The sequence below is a fragment of the Fusarium redolens genome, assembly GCF_020744475.1.
Source record: "Fusarium redolens strain MPI-CAGE-AT-0023 chromosome Unknown BKA55scaffold_15, whole genome shotgun sequence".
Lineage (NCBI taxonomy): Eukaryota > Fungi > Ascomycota > Sordariomycetes > Hypocreales > Nectriaceae > Fusarium > Fusarium redolens.
The window spans coordinates 178,652-195,049 of record NW_025763678.1 but is presented as its reverse complement, the minus strand read 5'-3'; the positions used below and the strand labels follow the sequence as shown (position 1 = coordinate 195,049).

The window sequence follows — 16,398 nt, the reverse complement described above, 5'->3', positions numbered from 1 at the left end:
GAAGAGGAGGATGGCAATTGGAGGGGATTCGACGGAAACGACGGGACGGACGGACAAGGTTTAGTTTGAGTTTCTGGGTGAATGAAGCCGAGCTTAAGAATCTGTATTTAAGGGCAAAGTAAAATGGAAAGACGCCGAGAAGTAGCTGATGATCCTCTAATCCGTCATCATCAATATCATTCAGTCCGTAGAGTTGAGTCGAGTCGAGTCGAGGTTTCGTTGCTTTGGTTTCGATAGTGAATGTCAACTCGACACTCAAAGCTCGTGGCTGTGGGGGTGGGCGTTTTTAAGACAAGGCCCCTCGCGAACCTGAGAAACCGTTTGACCAGGGGAAAAAGGGCCTGGGATATTTCAATCCATGGGATCCAATAGGATATGACATGGGGAAACTCGTCTGCATTGCTTCCATTCGGTGGGTACCGTACTACAGACAAGCTAGACGAGCTAGAGAAGACAAGGGTCGTGTGTGTGGGTGATTGATATCCATGCGAGTGCCGATTCATCCAATCCTACTTTGCTCTTTTTTTCTTCTTTAGCTCAAGAATTCTCTCTTGTCTAGGGTATGGTTGGAATTGGCGGCACCCGGCACAGGGCATTCAACTACAATCAAACTCCCCTTGCTACTAAACGTGTGTGGGCGTGCGATGCGTCCTGTGCGAAGATGAATTGTTTGCGCATCATTATATATCAAGGGTTGCTCGTTAGAGGTGAGTTTCGTATCTATTCTTAATCTGAAGGAAACAGTCCGTCACATGAATATACCAACAATTTGACGGCAGCTAGGTACCTATGGTTGGATGGATCATGATTAACTTTACCGTAGGAAACCACATTTCTCGGATACGCTAAAATCATCTTCTTGTTCCTTAGCATCCACATCCACATTCACACACCAAGTTTTTATCTTCATCTATGACGATGAATCCGCAATAGAGCAGCGGCAGAGAATTCTCACCGCAAGATATTCAAGGATACAATTACCTCAAGAACCAAGCATCACGATGGCCATTGCTTTGAACATGAACATGGTGTTGTACCTTACTTGAGCTCTGACTTTGACTTTGCTTCATATCATGACCCACCAACAAATGCTAATAAGGAACGACGGTAACAAGCAGGAATAACCCGTCGTAATAAGGGTCCTCCGGTTGGTTATAGCCGATCCGCCGATGCCTTTCCTCCAGTTAGAGGCTATCCCAGCACCTTAACCTTTTCAGGGATCGGATCTTTACGACAACGATAACTTCCTGGCTATGCCAGTTAGTGTTAGTTAACTTGATCCTTGGACTCCAAGCCTCCGAGCGCCGGCCCCAGGGGAAATTCTGGTACCAGTGGGACCTGTTCCGCTTGCCCAGCCACCAATCGATGGATGAATTCTCGGCTTGTTTTCTTAGCTAGGTACGCCAAGCTTGGCTGTATGTAAGCCATCCCGATGAGCGACACGAAACTTCCTAAAGACACTTCCTCCTCTGACTTAGTGGCTGTCTTGACAAATTAGACGGCCAATTCCAGGTGTTATGTCTAAGCCAAAACCACTAGTCGGGGGCAAAGAGAAGGGAACCGAATTTGTTTGTCAGGATTGCTTCTAGAGCGAGCCTAGACGACGGACGGGTCAACAAAAAGTCTGGAGGGGAATCCCGATGCTGAGGCACTTATGGAGACAGACCCGATGGAATACTCCACTAGTCGCGTGCGTTGGAATCGAAGCAATGGAGCAAGCAAGGGGTCCTCTTATTTCGGAGGAAATGGTCAGACGTAACGGTACTTGAACGTTGCACTTCCCTCACTTGTCTCGTCATGTTGGCCGAACAGAGCACGGCTCTATTCGGAGCAACTCAGCAAACAATGAAACCAACTTGTCGTAACACTCAGCTCACCCTGAGTTTAACAAATGTCGAAGGGTATAGCCAAGAAACACACGGTAACATCGCAATCCTCAGCAACGAAACACAGAGCCAAGAGAACCTATCAAACAACGGCCTCTAGCCCGAATAGGGAGGGTCTGGGCGGCAGTTGGCCATGGTCATTATGACAGCAGCTTTCACGACGACGACACGAGGGGGCTGTTCGCACAGACACGGTTAGATTCTGCTTATTCGTTATTGTGTTCATTGCTAGTCTGTGTGACGTGAAAGAGAGAAAAGAGAAGGAAAGTTGACCCGTTCACGCGGGGAACTCTAAAAGTTCTCTTGTCTTGGAGTGGTATTGACTGCGAGCTATGGTAGCTGAGGCCTGGATATAATCTCCACTTTGAGAGAAGGAGATGAGACAAAGTTGTCGCTTCGGAGTGTGATGGAATAAGCAAAGTCTATCACTTACAGCATCTCCTCGGCATGTTCTCCTTGCTGTCGCGTGCACATCAACTCTATCCGTACATGCGCATGCATACCTCGTCTTGCACATGTCGAAACTGTCTCGTCTTCCTTCTCGCTTCCAAAGCAGTGGATTACCTTGCCTTGCCTTGCCTACCATCCGCTACTGTACCGAGAGCGGATACGATACGATGAGATGATACCTCATCTTTTTAGCCTAAGGTAACCTGGTTAGGCTTAGGTTACCTTTGGGCCGCCATGTTTTGTCTCCTCTTCTCTGCTCTTTTTTCGCGCCAGATGGAGCCGGCCACAAAAGGACTCAAAACGGAGACCCCAGGAGCAATGACCAAGGGGGGCCAGGGGGGATGACTTGTGACAGTTGTTCCAGAAGCCTTCGACGAAGAAAATAAGCCCCTGTTTTGGTGGGTCACTCACATTCACATTCACTTTGGAACTGCGAGATCCGTGAGAGACTGGGAGTGATGGAGTGAGGCTGTCTCTAATGTTTCCTTTTTTGTGTCTTTTTTACTTTTGCTGAAACACTTCTGATTCAGGATTCATGGACACAGAAACCCCAGCCTCGTTTCCTTTCCTTTCTTTTCTCATCAATAGCCCGCAAATACAACCTAGGCGATCGCTTGATATGGATTCACAAAAAGTCCTCGTTTACTTCACTTACCTGGAACAAGACCCAAGTGACATTTGTCAAAGGACATTGCGGACGTCAAGATGAGCCCACGACGTGGTCAACCCCTGGAAATCGTGGTCAAGGCTCCCAAACAAGTAGGTCCCACGATCTCTATCCCTGCACCCACGCGCCAAGAGTGTGTGTTTGACAGGCGACAACCGCGGCAATGCAAAGCAGCTGTGTTTTGAGTTCAGTTTCTTCCACGTGTATTATAGCATTGCTTATAATTTGAGTCTAGATCGTATATCAAGCAATAAGAGCTGAGAATTAAGGATCTGACTAGCTGTGAATCCGTTGCTCTTGGCAATGAGTCCAAATGTCAACATGGCGCTGTAGATCAATGCTTGGGATCTTCAATACATGACATATCAGCATATGCACTGTACATGCCGCAAACACTGCAGCATCACCCGCAGCACATGACCTGCAAAACAGCATGGGATTCTTCGGCCGAGGCCTGCTGTATTGTAGGCACTGTAAGAACTCGACCAACCAACAAGCATGCTGCCGATACGCGTTGCATCTTCAACCCCGTGTTCGGATATCTGCAACGCTGATAAAGAGCAGCAACGAATCAGACTCTGCGATTAACGACTCTCAATTAATCAATTTCTAACTCGTCTACTGTACAGTATCCGTACACATTCACCACTAATGTCAACCTGCCTATTGACAAACGTCATGTCAGCGTAAGATGACTCGGCTCGGCGCGTTCCCTTCTCCCTTTGAAGATCATGATATCTCAACACCCCTCAACGCCCGCTGTCCATAATCTTTAGGAACGTGGAACGCCGTTGCAGTGAGATAAACGGACACTGGGCTGCATCCGCCTGCATATGCAGCTTCTAAAACATCCATCGGTTAACGACTTCTAAGGTCTAGTTTACGACGATCACTCGCCCTGGCTCCACGTCTTCTTTTCTCTTTACTCCGCCGAGTTTCTTTTCTCCTTCTTGATTTTGATAAGCCACGATAATCTTTCATGCACTCCTCCAGAAGTCTGGGGGTCAAGAAAAACAGCCGAATCTTGAGTCTCGGGGATCCCGGCCAAGGGAGGCTGGGAAGTGCTCGTGGACATGGACTTGGACTTGGAAAAAGCAATTCACGGTCATCTTCACGCCCCCACCTCGGACATGTGCCAGCTTCCTCCCAGGATCGTCGTCTGCGTGAATCTTCGACTGGGTCCTAGATCGGTCCCGAAGCGAAGGCTGGTTTGTGATGCAGATGCATAATGCCGTCGCTATCCCTTGAGCTGATCCTCCCAACCATTGATGCAAGTGAACAATGTCACTCTTGAGTCGTACTCGTCTATCAGCTTGGTGGATCGGCTTCAATCCTGTTCTTACAGAGGGCGGCTTTCTGCTTGTCTCGCTCCCGATGGCTTGTTTCGGCGTTGCTTGTTCGCGTTGTCGTCTCTTCCCTCCCGACGATCATTTGGTTCCGTTGGGCCGGATTTTCGCGGATCTACCGTACGTCAAGACAGATGTTTGGTATGATCTCCTGCCAAGTAATGACAGGTCGTGTATAGGTCTCAGACAGTGGCATAGCTCGATATGACGATGGAGCTGCAGGCACGAGATAATGGCATTGCATTTGTGGCTCACTGTTGACGCCAAATATCCCAATGGGGCGAAGGAATTGCTTCGTTCAGCTTGGATCTGTCTTTCAGCCTCGATCAGGTTCTATTGAGGCTTGATGGCGATCTCAAAGGGGCAATCTGGGGTCGCGTGATGGCCGTTGAGTTTTGGCGTTTGGTGTTACACAAGTGACGACCTCAAGGGAGTGAGTCTTTGCAGTTGGCGTAGAGATGAGGCCCGACATACAGGACAAGAGCTTATCGAGTTTACACTCCTCCCTCTGTTGGCTGGTTCAGCCGCATCATCAATAAGCCAAGAGTGAGTGAAACCTGATTAGAATGCGATGTCTTTTCTGACCTCGTCGACGATCTACCGACAGCCAGGCTTGATGTGTCTGCAAGATATCATTTATGAGAAGTCATATTAAGAAGCAATGAACGCCCTCGATAGTTCATAGCTGAATCAATAATTTGCAGGTGGCTTCCTGGATACCCTGGGCTAAACATCATGCCGTTGTCATGAACTTCAAGGAAAGTCGTCATACGGCTGAAGAGATGTTGAGACCAGAGACACTCCGGAGCTGTTCCGTATCCTATCAGTCGTTGCCTTGGCCGTTCCTTTGCAGCCGTGAGCACGAAGAGGTATCCTTTGTCTGGAAACAGTCTGTCTTACTCGTATCCCAAGTTGAGAATCTCGTATGGAGGAGCAAAAGCGGGACTCTTGGACAGAACCGTCCGAGTCAGCCCTACCAGGCACTACAGAATTTGAGTTCGATGCGACGATCAATCGTGGATAGGAGTCTTTAGTCCAGAGCCGGTGCTTGATTGCCTATTGCTAGCTGGAGATCTCTCAAAACCGATTCAAACCGGACGAAAGCTTCCGGGCTCGTGTCACGTTTATCCAGATGAAAACGAGGAACACTTCCGATATCGGCGAGAGTGATATTCATCTCAAAGGGAATGTTTCAAGTCATAATGGCCAGGTCGTCCATGGAGTAGTCCTAGGGGTTGTTGCAGGAGCTCGGCTGAGTTGAACTGTAGGGTAAGTTCAGAGATTTTTACCTAGCATGACAACAATATCACTGCAAGACTAGAAATAAACGACCATTTAGAGGTTTCTTGTACCGTTCATTATACGGTAGCCATGGATGTCATTTAGAGCCATATAGCTGGTGGTAGAAACAAGTTGCCAATTACTGTCGAGACCCACGAAATCTCCAAGCCCATAGACGATGGCTAGATGGCTATGATGTTGGATGTTGGACGGCGAATAGCTGCCCAAGAAAATACCCTGTAGATCCAGGCTCTCTGTGGTCTGGACCCGGCAGTTGAGGCCAGCACTTACTTAGTTGATGCCGTGGGTTCTGTGGGTATAATCGACAACACATTGCTAATGGATCTTTACAGATCTTCAAGTGAAGTTGAAGATGGTTTGATGCTTCGAGTCAAGGCTAACTTGGAGCCAGGTGTGAGCCTAAGCTGGACTGTTGGAGGCTGATGCGTGGCAGAGCAGTGGTCTAGGTTAGTTCAGTTTATCTGGGTATTTGGTGTACCGCCTCGCTCTTGTCAGCCAAGGCATCAAGCTGTTGTAGACGTCGATTATCAGTCGAGTTGACGATTCTTGGGTGTCGCTTATGCCACGACAAATGTTTGCCCGAGGGCTTTGAATCAAAGTTGTGCATGGTTTCTCGAATCTTCGGCGTATAACTCTCTGTCCTCCCCTCATCACTCAATATGTCCTACCTCAATCTTCCTTCACAATCAGTAGCACCTGTCCAATTCCCTTTGAGGCCCCACCGCTGACTACGGCAGGGCGAACCATCTCCACCGAATCGCTAAATCCTGGAGCGGATAGTGGACTCTTAGCGGTGTTTAGACGCTGTGTATGGCTGCTTTTCGGCCTCCGGTGGACTCATCTATCGCCCCCCACGGGATGCAGCTCGGCAGCGACGGGTCTGTGCTGGCACATTGAGAGGATTGATTGGTGCAAGAGTCGTGTTTGGATTCAGCCTTGTCGAGGTTGATAACACGATAATGCCTGGAAGACGGTGCTCCTATCAATAGAATAAGCGAAGTGTTTAATGAAGATCAATATGAGGGTTGGTCTGCTGATGTTTGAGCGAGAGTGCAGAGTGTGTTTCAAAGAGTCAACAAAATTAGACATTACAGGAGACGTGCATTTAAAGATCAGCGAATGTTGACAGCTATGGACCCCGAAAAACAAGGAGCCACACAGTCAAGGTCCCCTGTTCAACATCAACCGTCAATGGCAAGTCATCTCTTGCAGGCAACAACAGCCAATTGAAGCCTTTTTCTTCAGCTTTATCATCCAATGTGTTATTGTCTCGTGGCAGTGCATGAGGCAGCCGCCGTCTTACAGGGGCGTAGGCGGGAGACATGGGGATATCTGGAGCTCTGTTGAATCGCCCAGGGAGCCTAGCCTAGGTAGCTCCAGTTTGACTGCCCGGGTGACTCTTTTTCTTGATGCGTTAAGCTCTGGTTGAAAGTAACACAGGATTACAGAGTTCCATTGTCTTTCAAGATGTATACAAAGTGTGTGATTCAGTTTGAGATTAATATAGTATTGTGTATTTCTGAAACAGTACAGGTTCATAGAGTCTTTCACGTGCTCGCCATACAAATATCAAGCAACTTTTCATCATCGTACCATCAAATGTTATGCCTTCTTTACGTGCCGCCAAGGTTAGTACTGTTGGTACCTCAATGGCACTCAAAGTCAGCCCCCGTCTTACTGTCGTACTCACCTCACCTTGCACCTCGATTCCATTGGTTGCCTGCAGTCTACATCAAACAACTAAGCAGGCAGCTACCGCCTCAGCCTTAATTTTGAACTTCTCTTCTTCCATTCTCAAACATTCCAGATTTCTCCTCTTCTTCTTATCTTTACAGCATCTCCTCGATAGCTGCTTGCTCGGCTCCCAACTTCAGCGAATATTCTCTAGACGGCTTCTCTCTCCCGTGCCTTTCGTAGGTATTTATCAATATCATCTCCTCGCACGCGATCTCCCTCTCTCCCCACCCCCGCTCCGGCTGTCCCATCCGCGCATCCGCAGAGCTATCGCCCGGACCCTGCGTGTTCACCACTTATCTTTGCTTGCTTGCTAGCTTGCTAGCTATTGAAAAGCCCAGATTTGGGAGTTGTAGCTTTATCTTAGAGCAAACAAATCAGCTCCAGTGCAATCCAGTTCACTTCATTCCAGTGCAATGCAATGATGGAGCTTGAATCTACTGATATCAACTTTTCCGTCACATGGCTACTTGGTCTCAAGCCAAAATCCACGTATCCCTCATGGGCAAGAGACTTTCTGACCGATGAACCACATTTCCTTGTGAGCCGTCTTCTCGGCCTTCTTCCCACTCGCAAACCCCGCCGACGCTTGAGAAGGCGGCGCAATCGTTCCAAGACTGTAATTGTACCTGAGGAGCCTCCCAAGGAGGATGATCAAGACGCAGACGACCAAACTATGGATGTCTTTGGTCTTGGGAAATTATACGGTGATATTCCATACGAAACTGATGATGATTCCGAGTCTGAAGCTGAGGACGCGCCTGTGGTGGAAGAGGAGCCACCTGTCTTGGCAGAGCCAGCGTTCCTGGAACTGTGCAAGAAAATGGAAGAGCTTCTGGATGAAATTGAGTAAGTTGCACCTTGGGTGCTTGGAAACGTCCACTAATTTGCCCTAGGAAATCACAGCAAGATGACACCGACGACTCGGACAACGAATCGATTGACGGCCTAGAACCCGAAGCTTGCCAAGATGAATCTCCATCAAGAATCGAATGGTTGCGACAAAAGAAGGTGGAAAAGGCAGAGAACAAATACCTCGACCGAGTCATGTCTTTGGCTGGCCTCGAAGAAGTCAAGGCTTTCTTCCTACAAGCAAAAGCCAAAGTCAAAGCCGCTCAGAGGCGTGAGACCGATCTGAAGAAAGAGAACTTTGATGCCGTCTTCATGGGAGGTGAGGGAACAGGCAAGACAATGCTGGCCCGCCTCTATGCCAAATACCTGATATCTCTTGGCGTGGTGAAGAAGTCTGGTGTTTTCACTGGAATCAACAGATTCTCGGCATACAACATGTCTAAAACATCGACTTTGGGCACCATACATAACACAAGCAATGCCTGCGGTGGCTGCGTAAGTGGATATCTTATTACCAAGGCTATGGATCGCTAATTTGCTTAGATTGCCATCATTGACCACGCTCACCTGATGAACAGCGACGATTGTAATCTCTGGAGCCTCTACGTTCGCTCACAAGACCTGCCCGGAAAAGTTGTCCTCATTATAGCCGGCAATGGCGAATGGGGTTTGTCAGACTTGATGGGTTATAGTGCCGAGGTTTCGAATCACTTTCCTGTCCTCAAGTTGCCAAATTACACAGCAGAAGAACTCCAGATGGTATTCCATGGCATGATGCGAAAGTGGTTCAAGGGCAGAATGGAGGTTGAAGGTGGCTACGATGGCCTGTATGTCAAGATTCTGATACGCAGAATCGTTTCAGGGGCCAGCGAAAAGACATTTGGGAATATCTGGCCGGTCAGAAAGGCATTTCTCGAAGCTTGTAGACGTCAAGTCGAACGCTTTATCCAAGCTCGTAAGACGGGGAACTACCTGGAAGACTTCAGAATGACCAAAGAAGATCTACTGGGTAATAAACCCTCTCTTGGTCCGGAGAAGAGCCCTGCCTGGAAAGAGCTTCAACAACTTGTCGGATTGGACGACGTTAAGGAGGCGATACTCGCTGTGGTCAACCAAGTCAACCAGAACTTTATCCGAGAAATGCGTGGTGACGATCCTTTGCACGTCTCACCAAACCGAGTCTTCTTGGGACCTCCAGGTACCGGCAAAACCACAGTTGCAAAGCTCTATGGTAGAATTCTCGCAGATTTCGGCCTTTTGTCCAAGGGCGATATCGTTACCAAGACTCCGGCTGATCTTCTCGATCGCTATATCGGAGGATCTGAGAACAATACGCAAGAAGCCCTCCGGGAAGCAAAGGGCAATGTTCTGATCATAGATGATGCCCACATGCTTGACCCGGGCACCAATGGAAGTGCTGGTAGTTCTAAGAATGGCGATTTCAGAGGCGGGATCATCGACACGATTGTCGCAGAGGTAACTGGAGCTGCTGGAGAGGATCGATGTGTTATCCTCTGTGGTTACCCCGATCAGATGAAAGATTTGTATGCAAATGCCAACCCCGGTTTGGCCCGGAGATTCCCCCTGGATACTGCGTTTGTGTTCGACAATTTTAGCGAGGATACCTTGGGTAAGGTGCTGGACCTCAAGTTGACGAAGGAGAAGCTGGTCGCCACCGAAAAAGCCCGTGAGGTCGCGATGGAGGTGCTGAAGCGAGCTTCTGTTCGGCCAAATTTTGGCAATGGTGGCGAGGTGGACAATATTTTATCCAAGGCTATCTCAGCACGTTTCCGTCGCATCGCCAAAGAGCAGAAACCACAGGATGAGGATCTTGATCAAGTTCTTCTAGAGCCTCAGGACTTTGATGCCAACTACGATCGGTTGTCACAAGCTGTGACAAACACGCGGGCCCTGTTCGACGAGTTTGTCGGCTTCGAGGAAATCATCTCCAAGTTCGAATCGTACCAGTACATGGTACAAGGTATGCGGTTGCGTGATGTCGACCCTCGGCCTTATGTGCCGTTCACCTATGTCTTCAAGGGTCCTCCCGGAACTGGAAAGACATCAACTGCGAGAAAACTTGGCCAGATCTTTTATGACATGGGCTTGCTGGCCGCACCTGATGTTGTTGATGTCTCGGCATCTCAGCTGGTCGGCGAATATTGTGGCCAGACTGGACCTAAGACACGCCGACTACTCGAATCGGCACTCGGCAAGGTCCTCTTCATAGATGAGGCATACAGACTCAATGGTACCCGTGGATCATTTGCTGAGGAGGCAGTCAGCGAGCTTGTGGATGCTGTGACCAAGCCCCAGTTTGCGCGCAAGCTTATTATTGTGTTGGCAGGCTACGAGGAGGACATGGACCGTCTTCTTCGTAGTAACCAGGGTATCAAGAGTCGATTCGCAACCGAGTTCACTTTCCGTCCCCTTCGAACGGAGCAGTGTATCGAGCAATTACGACAGGTTGTTGGAAAGGTGGGCATCACTATTCAACCTACACCAGAGATGGATACTACTACCCGCACATCTTTGTTCTCACTCATCCAGCGTTTGAGCAACGACAAAGGCTGGGCCAGCGGCCGCAGCATCGAGACCCTTGGTGAGCGACTAATCGGACATATCTTCAAAGAATGCGCTATCAAGGGGTACACCGGCAAGGACCTTAATGTTTCAGGTCGTGAGCTGGTGACAATCTTGGGACAGGCATCTGGTGTTCCTTATGCCAGCATCAAGATGCGAGGTGGTCAGATCCCTATGGGTGCCAAGGTGATGACCCTTAAGGATCTGGAGACATCGGAGTAGGGGGTAGACGGACGGAACGCGATACTGGAAGAGGTTTTGAAACAGCGATATGTTTTCTTCAGCGTTTTACATCGAATCTGGATATTTCTGGTACGAGAGGGGTGCATCCAAGAGCAAGAAGGCGATATCAGCATCAGGTTGAATCGGAGTTTTGGAGTAGCATGTTTTCTCTCAACAGTTTAGCAAACGTTAGCAACTAACGAGCTACCGTAACGACAGTAATGACTTTTGAATCACTCGAAATTGGGTTCGAATTCCTTGTGCATTGTCGGTTATTGACTCTCCTGCTTCTGGGTAGTTGTCATTCATTATCCAGCACAGAAGATATAGTGGAGAGCTACCTACTCCCTAATGTTGTCATCAGGTGTTTGTGCATTTCAAGTTCACGATAGGCAAGAATACAGTGGCTGATGAATTACTTCAAGTAAACTTGGTCATTACGTCATTGTCAATTCTATTCATCTCATCGTCTTATTAACGCCCAGAAAGCTGTGATAGGTATCTGGTCTATGTGAAAGACTACCCATTTTGTGATGCCCACAAGTCACAAAATTCGAAATTTAACAGGTTCGCATGTCAAGATATCCTTCTATTGTAGTCTCCTGAACTCCAATATTCATTTGTACAAAATTATTCACCCGTGGTGCTATGCCGTAACCTACTTGATCTGGAACGACTGGATGCTATAGACATGGCCCTACTAGGGCTGTTGTATTCGTCTGTCCTAAGAGACTTCGATCCACGAATCTCAACAGCGATATGGCTACGCTTAGTGGACGTTTGGCGAGGAGGGGTCGAGCTCGGCGTAGACGAAATTTGACTGACTCGAGATTCACTTCTGGACTTCCGAGACCGCGGAGTGTTGTTCACAGAAGCTGACTCTGACTCAAGTTTCCTAATATTGGTCAAAGGGGAAACCTCGACACCCATACGAACTGGCGCCACAGAAGTAAGTGTAGCAGTGGAGGCATGATCGCCGCCCTGTGCGTGGTGCTCGTCTGCGAGGCTCTGGACCCATGCCTCGCAAAATACAGCACCCAAACTGACCGCGACTTCACGAGCAACACTGTTGCCGACAATCTTGTACTGTTCGCTTGGGATACCCAGCAGTACTTCGTCGTCTCTGAACCCCTGGGCTCGTCGTGCTTCCATGATGGTCAAGACGCGAGGCTCGCGCCAGTGTAATGTCCGACCGTTCTTCGCATCGTCCGGACTTTGGGTCTTGACGATTGTCACAAAGAGATGGTCGGGTCGTTGACGGCCATAGGCGTTCGAGCTTGGATTCGCTCGTCCTAAACCCTTATCGGTGCGCTCAGGGAATGCTAGGCGCTCACTTGGCGTCATGACGCCTGAACCAGCCTTTTTCAAGTCACGACCGTACCAAGCTTGTGCGTAGTTCATACCCCAGGGCTGAGTTGGGATGAGGTGAATCCTACTTCGCATCAGAGGCGTGATACCTATAGATACCCGATGATCGGGGTATGGCACGCATATATCCGGCTTTGAATCATAGACAGGGGGTAGGTTGGCAGTGGAAGCCCTCGCAGATACAAAGTCGAATGGTGTGGCAGCCGGCATGGCACGCTCAGCCATAGGTTCCCCCGTGGGAAGAACACCGAGAGTAAGTCTGGAGGTACCTTGTGGATGACCATGGGTCTGATATGGTCGGTGAGGTAAGCGGTGGCCTGGTGCAGCAAAAGCCAGAAATACGCGAGAACGACGCTGGGGTGCACCGCAGGCAGAAGCATCGAGAAAGAAAAAGTGTGCTTGATAACCTAGGCCTACAATGGCACAAATGAGTTGACTGAACACGTCTTGGTCTCGATTAGCAGTTTTCTGCACGATGCCCGGCACGTTCTCAAGGAGGCCGTACCGCGGACGATACAGGTCAACGCATGACGCAAAGGCTGCTACCAGGGACTGGTTCTTCCGTTGAGCGGCAGTTGTTTTATCGTTGGTCAACCGAGAGAAGCCTGGACAAGGGCTACCGCCTGAGATGAAATCCACATCTCCAATCGGCGGGACACTGTCTGAAAACTCGCCTTTGATAGCAAGACGCTGGAGATCGTCTATGGACCCAAGGAATGGAGATACTTCAGAAGGACCAGCAGTATTTGCCATGTAAGTGTGAATAGCCTTTGCGTCAAAGTCGTTCGCCCATCGCATCTCAATGGCACCTCCATCTTCTAACCCACGACCGAAGTTACCACCACCGCAAAAGAGGTCCAGACCTCGCAGTCGTGGAATAGACTGCGATGGGTCGTAACCCTGCTGTATGGATAAGGGAGGTCCGGATAGCGGAACATATGACTTGATTGCAGTCTCATTGTCCAACACTTGTTCGTGGGTGAAATAGAAAAACCCTCCCACTCCGTCGCGATCATATGGCGTTGGTATTGTTTCTCCGTCTTTGAAACAACGAACGAAACAAGGCTCAAGAATACGCGAACTTTTTACCTCGACAAGCGGCTCGATATAGCTGTACACCAACTCATTGGGTCGAGCGTTTGATGCCGGATCAACCTGCTGTCTTCTCAGCAATTTCCGAAACCTATATATACCGCTCCCTTCCTCCTCATAAAAGGTTAGAAACTCGCAAGGCTCGGATCGACCGCTCGTCTTGTTGATCATGACGAGCCGCGTTTCGCCAGTTGTTAATTCCAGCGCCTGATGAGAACCGTTGCGCAGATGAAGGCAACGAAAATGGTCTTTGTCGAGGGTCACCCAATTTCGTTGTATACATATGTATGTCTGGCGACAAAAGAACTCGGCTTTGGTCGCCGAAGTCCCCCCAAACTCGACTTGGTGAACCCCTGACACTTCGTCCTCGGAGATTTTCGCTCTTGTATCACAGGAGCAATGATCCGACAAAAACAACTCGTTGTTCCAAGGGTACTTCATCAGACCACATAGGGTGTCCACGGGTCGATAGTACCAGATCACGTCAAACGTTTTCTGGCCACGCTTATTGACATGTACGCGTTGTACCAGCGCGAACCATCGGTCGACGTCGTCAAACCCATGCGAAATGTCACGTCGCCACTGCGTACCAGACTCTTGGGCATCTCTCTGGATCGAGATCGTATCGCCTGGCCGAATCGTTCGAATTTGCTTCATACCAGCCATTGTCATGGTCTTAGCACTATGATGAACCGGGGACGGCAGTTCGAGATGACGCTGTTTGATCAGCGCATTTTGCAAAGATCGAGTCTTTTCGCTTAGAGGGATGGCCTTGAGGCGGTGACCGAAGGGCTGATGGCTGAAGCAGTCATAGATGTACTGGGTGACGACAGTATCTGCGTCTTCGTTGGGCGCAATCTTTGTACACAGTTTGTATTGCGTGAATTCCCATACCTCAGCCCAGATAATATGCTTGTATGTTTTTCTGTGCCCAAGTACACCGATTGCTTCCTTATGTAGAAATGCAAGATTTGCCACAATTGACGTCCTGAAGTCATCGCTTGGGTGCTCTGCTTTCCAAGAGATAAAATCAGGTGCATTGCGGTGCATTTTCGCTAGCCAAACGCTGAAATTCGATCGAAAATGGAAGATCGTAACATGGTCTTCTTTCTCCCCCCTGAACTTGAGATAATCTACGAAGTGCTTCGTGAGATCTGCAACCCATAGGAACGGGCCAAAGAAACGACGATATTCCTTGGCAGGGCTGTTCAACCGGTAGTATACCTCACGTTCTGAGTTTAAAACTGACCGTATCCAAATTTTGTCTCTGACAGTGTGCTTTGACAATGTACCGTAGTTCTCGATCGGTAATGCGCTGATTTCCACGCGGTGAACGTAGAAAACAGTATTACCAGCACTCAACTTGCCGTCGAAGAATACAGTGCTGAAGCCGTGTTTTGCGTGAAGGTGGTGGAGAGAGCACATCTCCTGCCCGTATCTGTCACGGTCCGAGTAGACTGCAAAATCATCAAGTTGGAACTCAACAAAGTCGTCAAATTCAATACCCGTACCAGCCTCCTCGGCCACCTCAAGCAGTCGAGCGACAGCCTCACGTTCCCTAAGGATTGGGACACTCGGTTCGAATGGTTCGTAGTACGACCTCGGTACCAATAGGAGACTTTCGGGGAACTCGACGCTCATATTCTCGCTGAGAGGGACATCCGGTGTCTCTTCCATTGTAACATCTTCTTGCTCCACTACCTCAGCTGAAGCGCCTGCATCTGCATCACCAAGTTCGAGATCAGGATCTGCAGCCTCCATGACGCACGACTCAGGAAACTCAGGCATTTCAGGGTAGCTGTCTTCGAAAAGGCTTTCGGGACTTGAGCCGTAGTTAGGAGGACTCTGGGCGGGAGAGCTAGGTGACAGGTCAACCTGTTCCATGACACTCAGGCGCTCCTCTTCTTCCTCTTCCTCTTCCTCCATCTCACCAAACTTGGTCCACATTTTAGGTGCAGCATGAGTGGCGGTGGTTGCATGAGGCTCTCTCGGGGCAAAGGCGTCTTCAAACACACCGTCAAAGTCGTCATTGTGATTCGAGAGCCAGTCTATGTTGGGGTCCTGGAATTCGTCCAGCGTCAAGTCGATAACATTATTCTCGTCCTTGAACTCATCCGACGTCAGGTCGACGACATCATCTTCGTCAAGATCGATATGCTAGTCACCGTCAGCAGCCGATCCATTTTGTCTCTGAGATGCAACCTTACGGGCATATTGAAGGATAAGGCCCCTGCTCTTGCATGCTCAAAAGCAATGAAAAGAAAGGATCTTTGTATGCGAAAAACTCAATTGAAAGGCAACACCCAACAGTCTACACCTCCAGTATCATCTTTTGATGAGAACAACGGGTCTGACAATTCCAAGAGAATCTCATATAGAAAGGCCGAGATTTGTGTGTAGGAACATTGAGAAAGCAAAATAAAGAAAGTCGAGACGCGAATAGCAATTTGAAAGCTTCGACTTCAACGCGGCCAAATGAGTGAGTGAGATGAGAAAGACGCGAAGGGCTCGAGCCGTTGTAAGCAAACGCAGGTTCAATTTAGGTGAAAAGGGGCATGTACTTGAGCTTTTGATGAAGGAAGAGGGTAAAACAAAGTGGAAGTGAGAAGACTTTGTGTTTATTGTTGCGTTCGAGTTTCTTTGTTTGAACTTCAAGGCCACTGAGTGAATCACTGTCAATTTGAAGACGGGCTCGGCAGCTGCCAGTGAGAATGCGCTAAACCTGAAAGGTCCGCAGCATGCCCCACGCCCGGAGCTTATGGCAAGAACTCCATCTACACTCGAGGCATGTATGAAGAGGAAATAAGTAGATATAGATAAGGTACTTTTCGTATAGGATATAATTTTTCAATCATTGTTAATGCAGAGCGGTTCTCAAAGCTTCTTATTTATATTC

General features: G+C 48.9%; 2 protein-coding genes across 2 annotated transcripts; one reads left to right on the top strand and one right to left on the bottom strand.

Annotated features, from left to right (window-relative positions):
- The first annotated feature begins 7,614 nt into the window (after nucleotides 1-7,614).
- On the top strand, nucleotides 7,615-11,153 carry BKA55DRAFT_121086 (P-loop containing nucleoside triphosphate hydrolase protein). Its single transcript, XM_046184787.1, has 3 exons — nucleotides 7,615-8,234; nucleotides 8,282-8,732; nucleotides 8,781-11,153. The coding sequence occupies exons 1-3, from the start codon at nucleotides 7,807-7,809 to the stop codon at nucleotides 11,040-11,042; spliced, it is 3,141 nt and encodes a 1,046-aa protein (XP_046045350.1). The 5' UTR covers nucleotides 7,615-7,806; the 3' UTR covers nucleotides 11,043-11,153.
- Nucleotides 11,154-11,481: 328 nt separating this feature from the next.
- BKA55DRAFT_577585 (uncharacterized protein) lies at nucleotides 11,482-16,138 on the bottom strand. Its single transcript, XM_046193621.1, has 2 exons — nucleotides 15,710-16,138; nucleotides 11,482-15,659 (listed from the first exon to the last, which is right to left on the bottom strand). The coding sequence occupies exons 1-2, from the start codon at nucleotides 15,713-15,715 to the stop codon at nucleotides 11,673-11,675; spliced, it is 3,993 nt and encodes a 1,330-aa protein (XP_046045349.1). The 5' UTR covers nucleotides 15,716-16,138; the 3' UTR covers nucleotides 11,482-11,672.
- Nucleotides 16,139-16,398: the final 260 nt, after the last annotated feature.

Excerpts from the sequence above, each read along its gene's own strand:
- BKA55DRAFT_121086 (XM_046184787.1), top strand. The coding sequence starts at position 7,807 with ATGATGGAGCTTGAATCTACTGATATCAACTTTTCCGTCACATGGCTA. Across the intron at positions 8,235-8,281 it reads GAGCTTCTGGATGAAATTGA|GAAATCACAGCAAGATGACA; the intron begins GTAAGTTGCACC and ends AATTTGCCCTAG. Across the intron at positions 8,733-8,780 it reads GCAATGCCTGCGGTGGCTGC|ATTGCCATCATTGACCACGC; the intron begins GTAAGTGGATAT and ends TAATTTGCTTAG.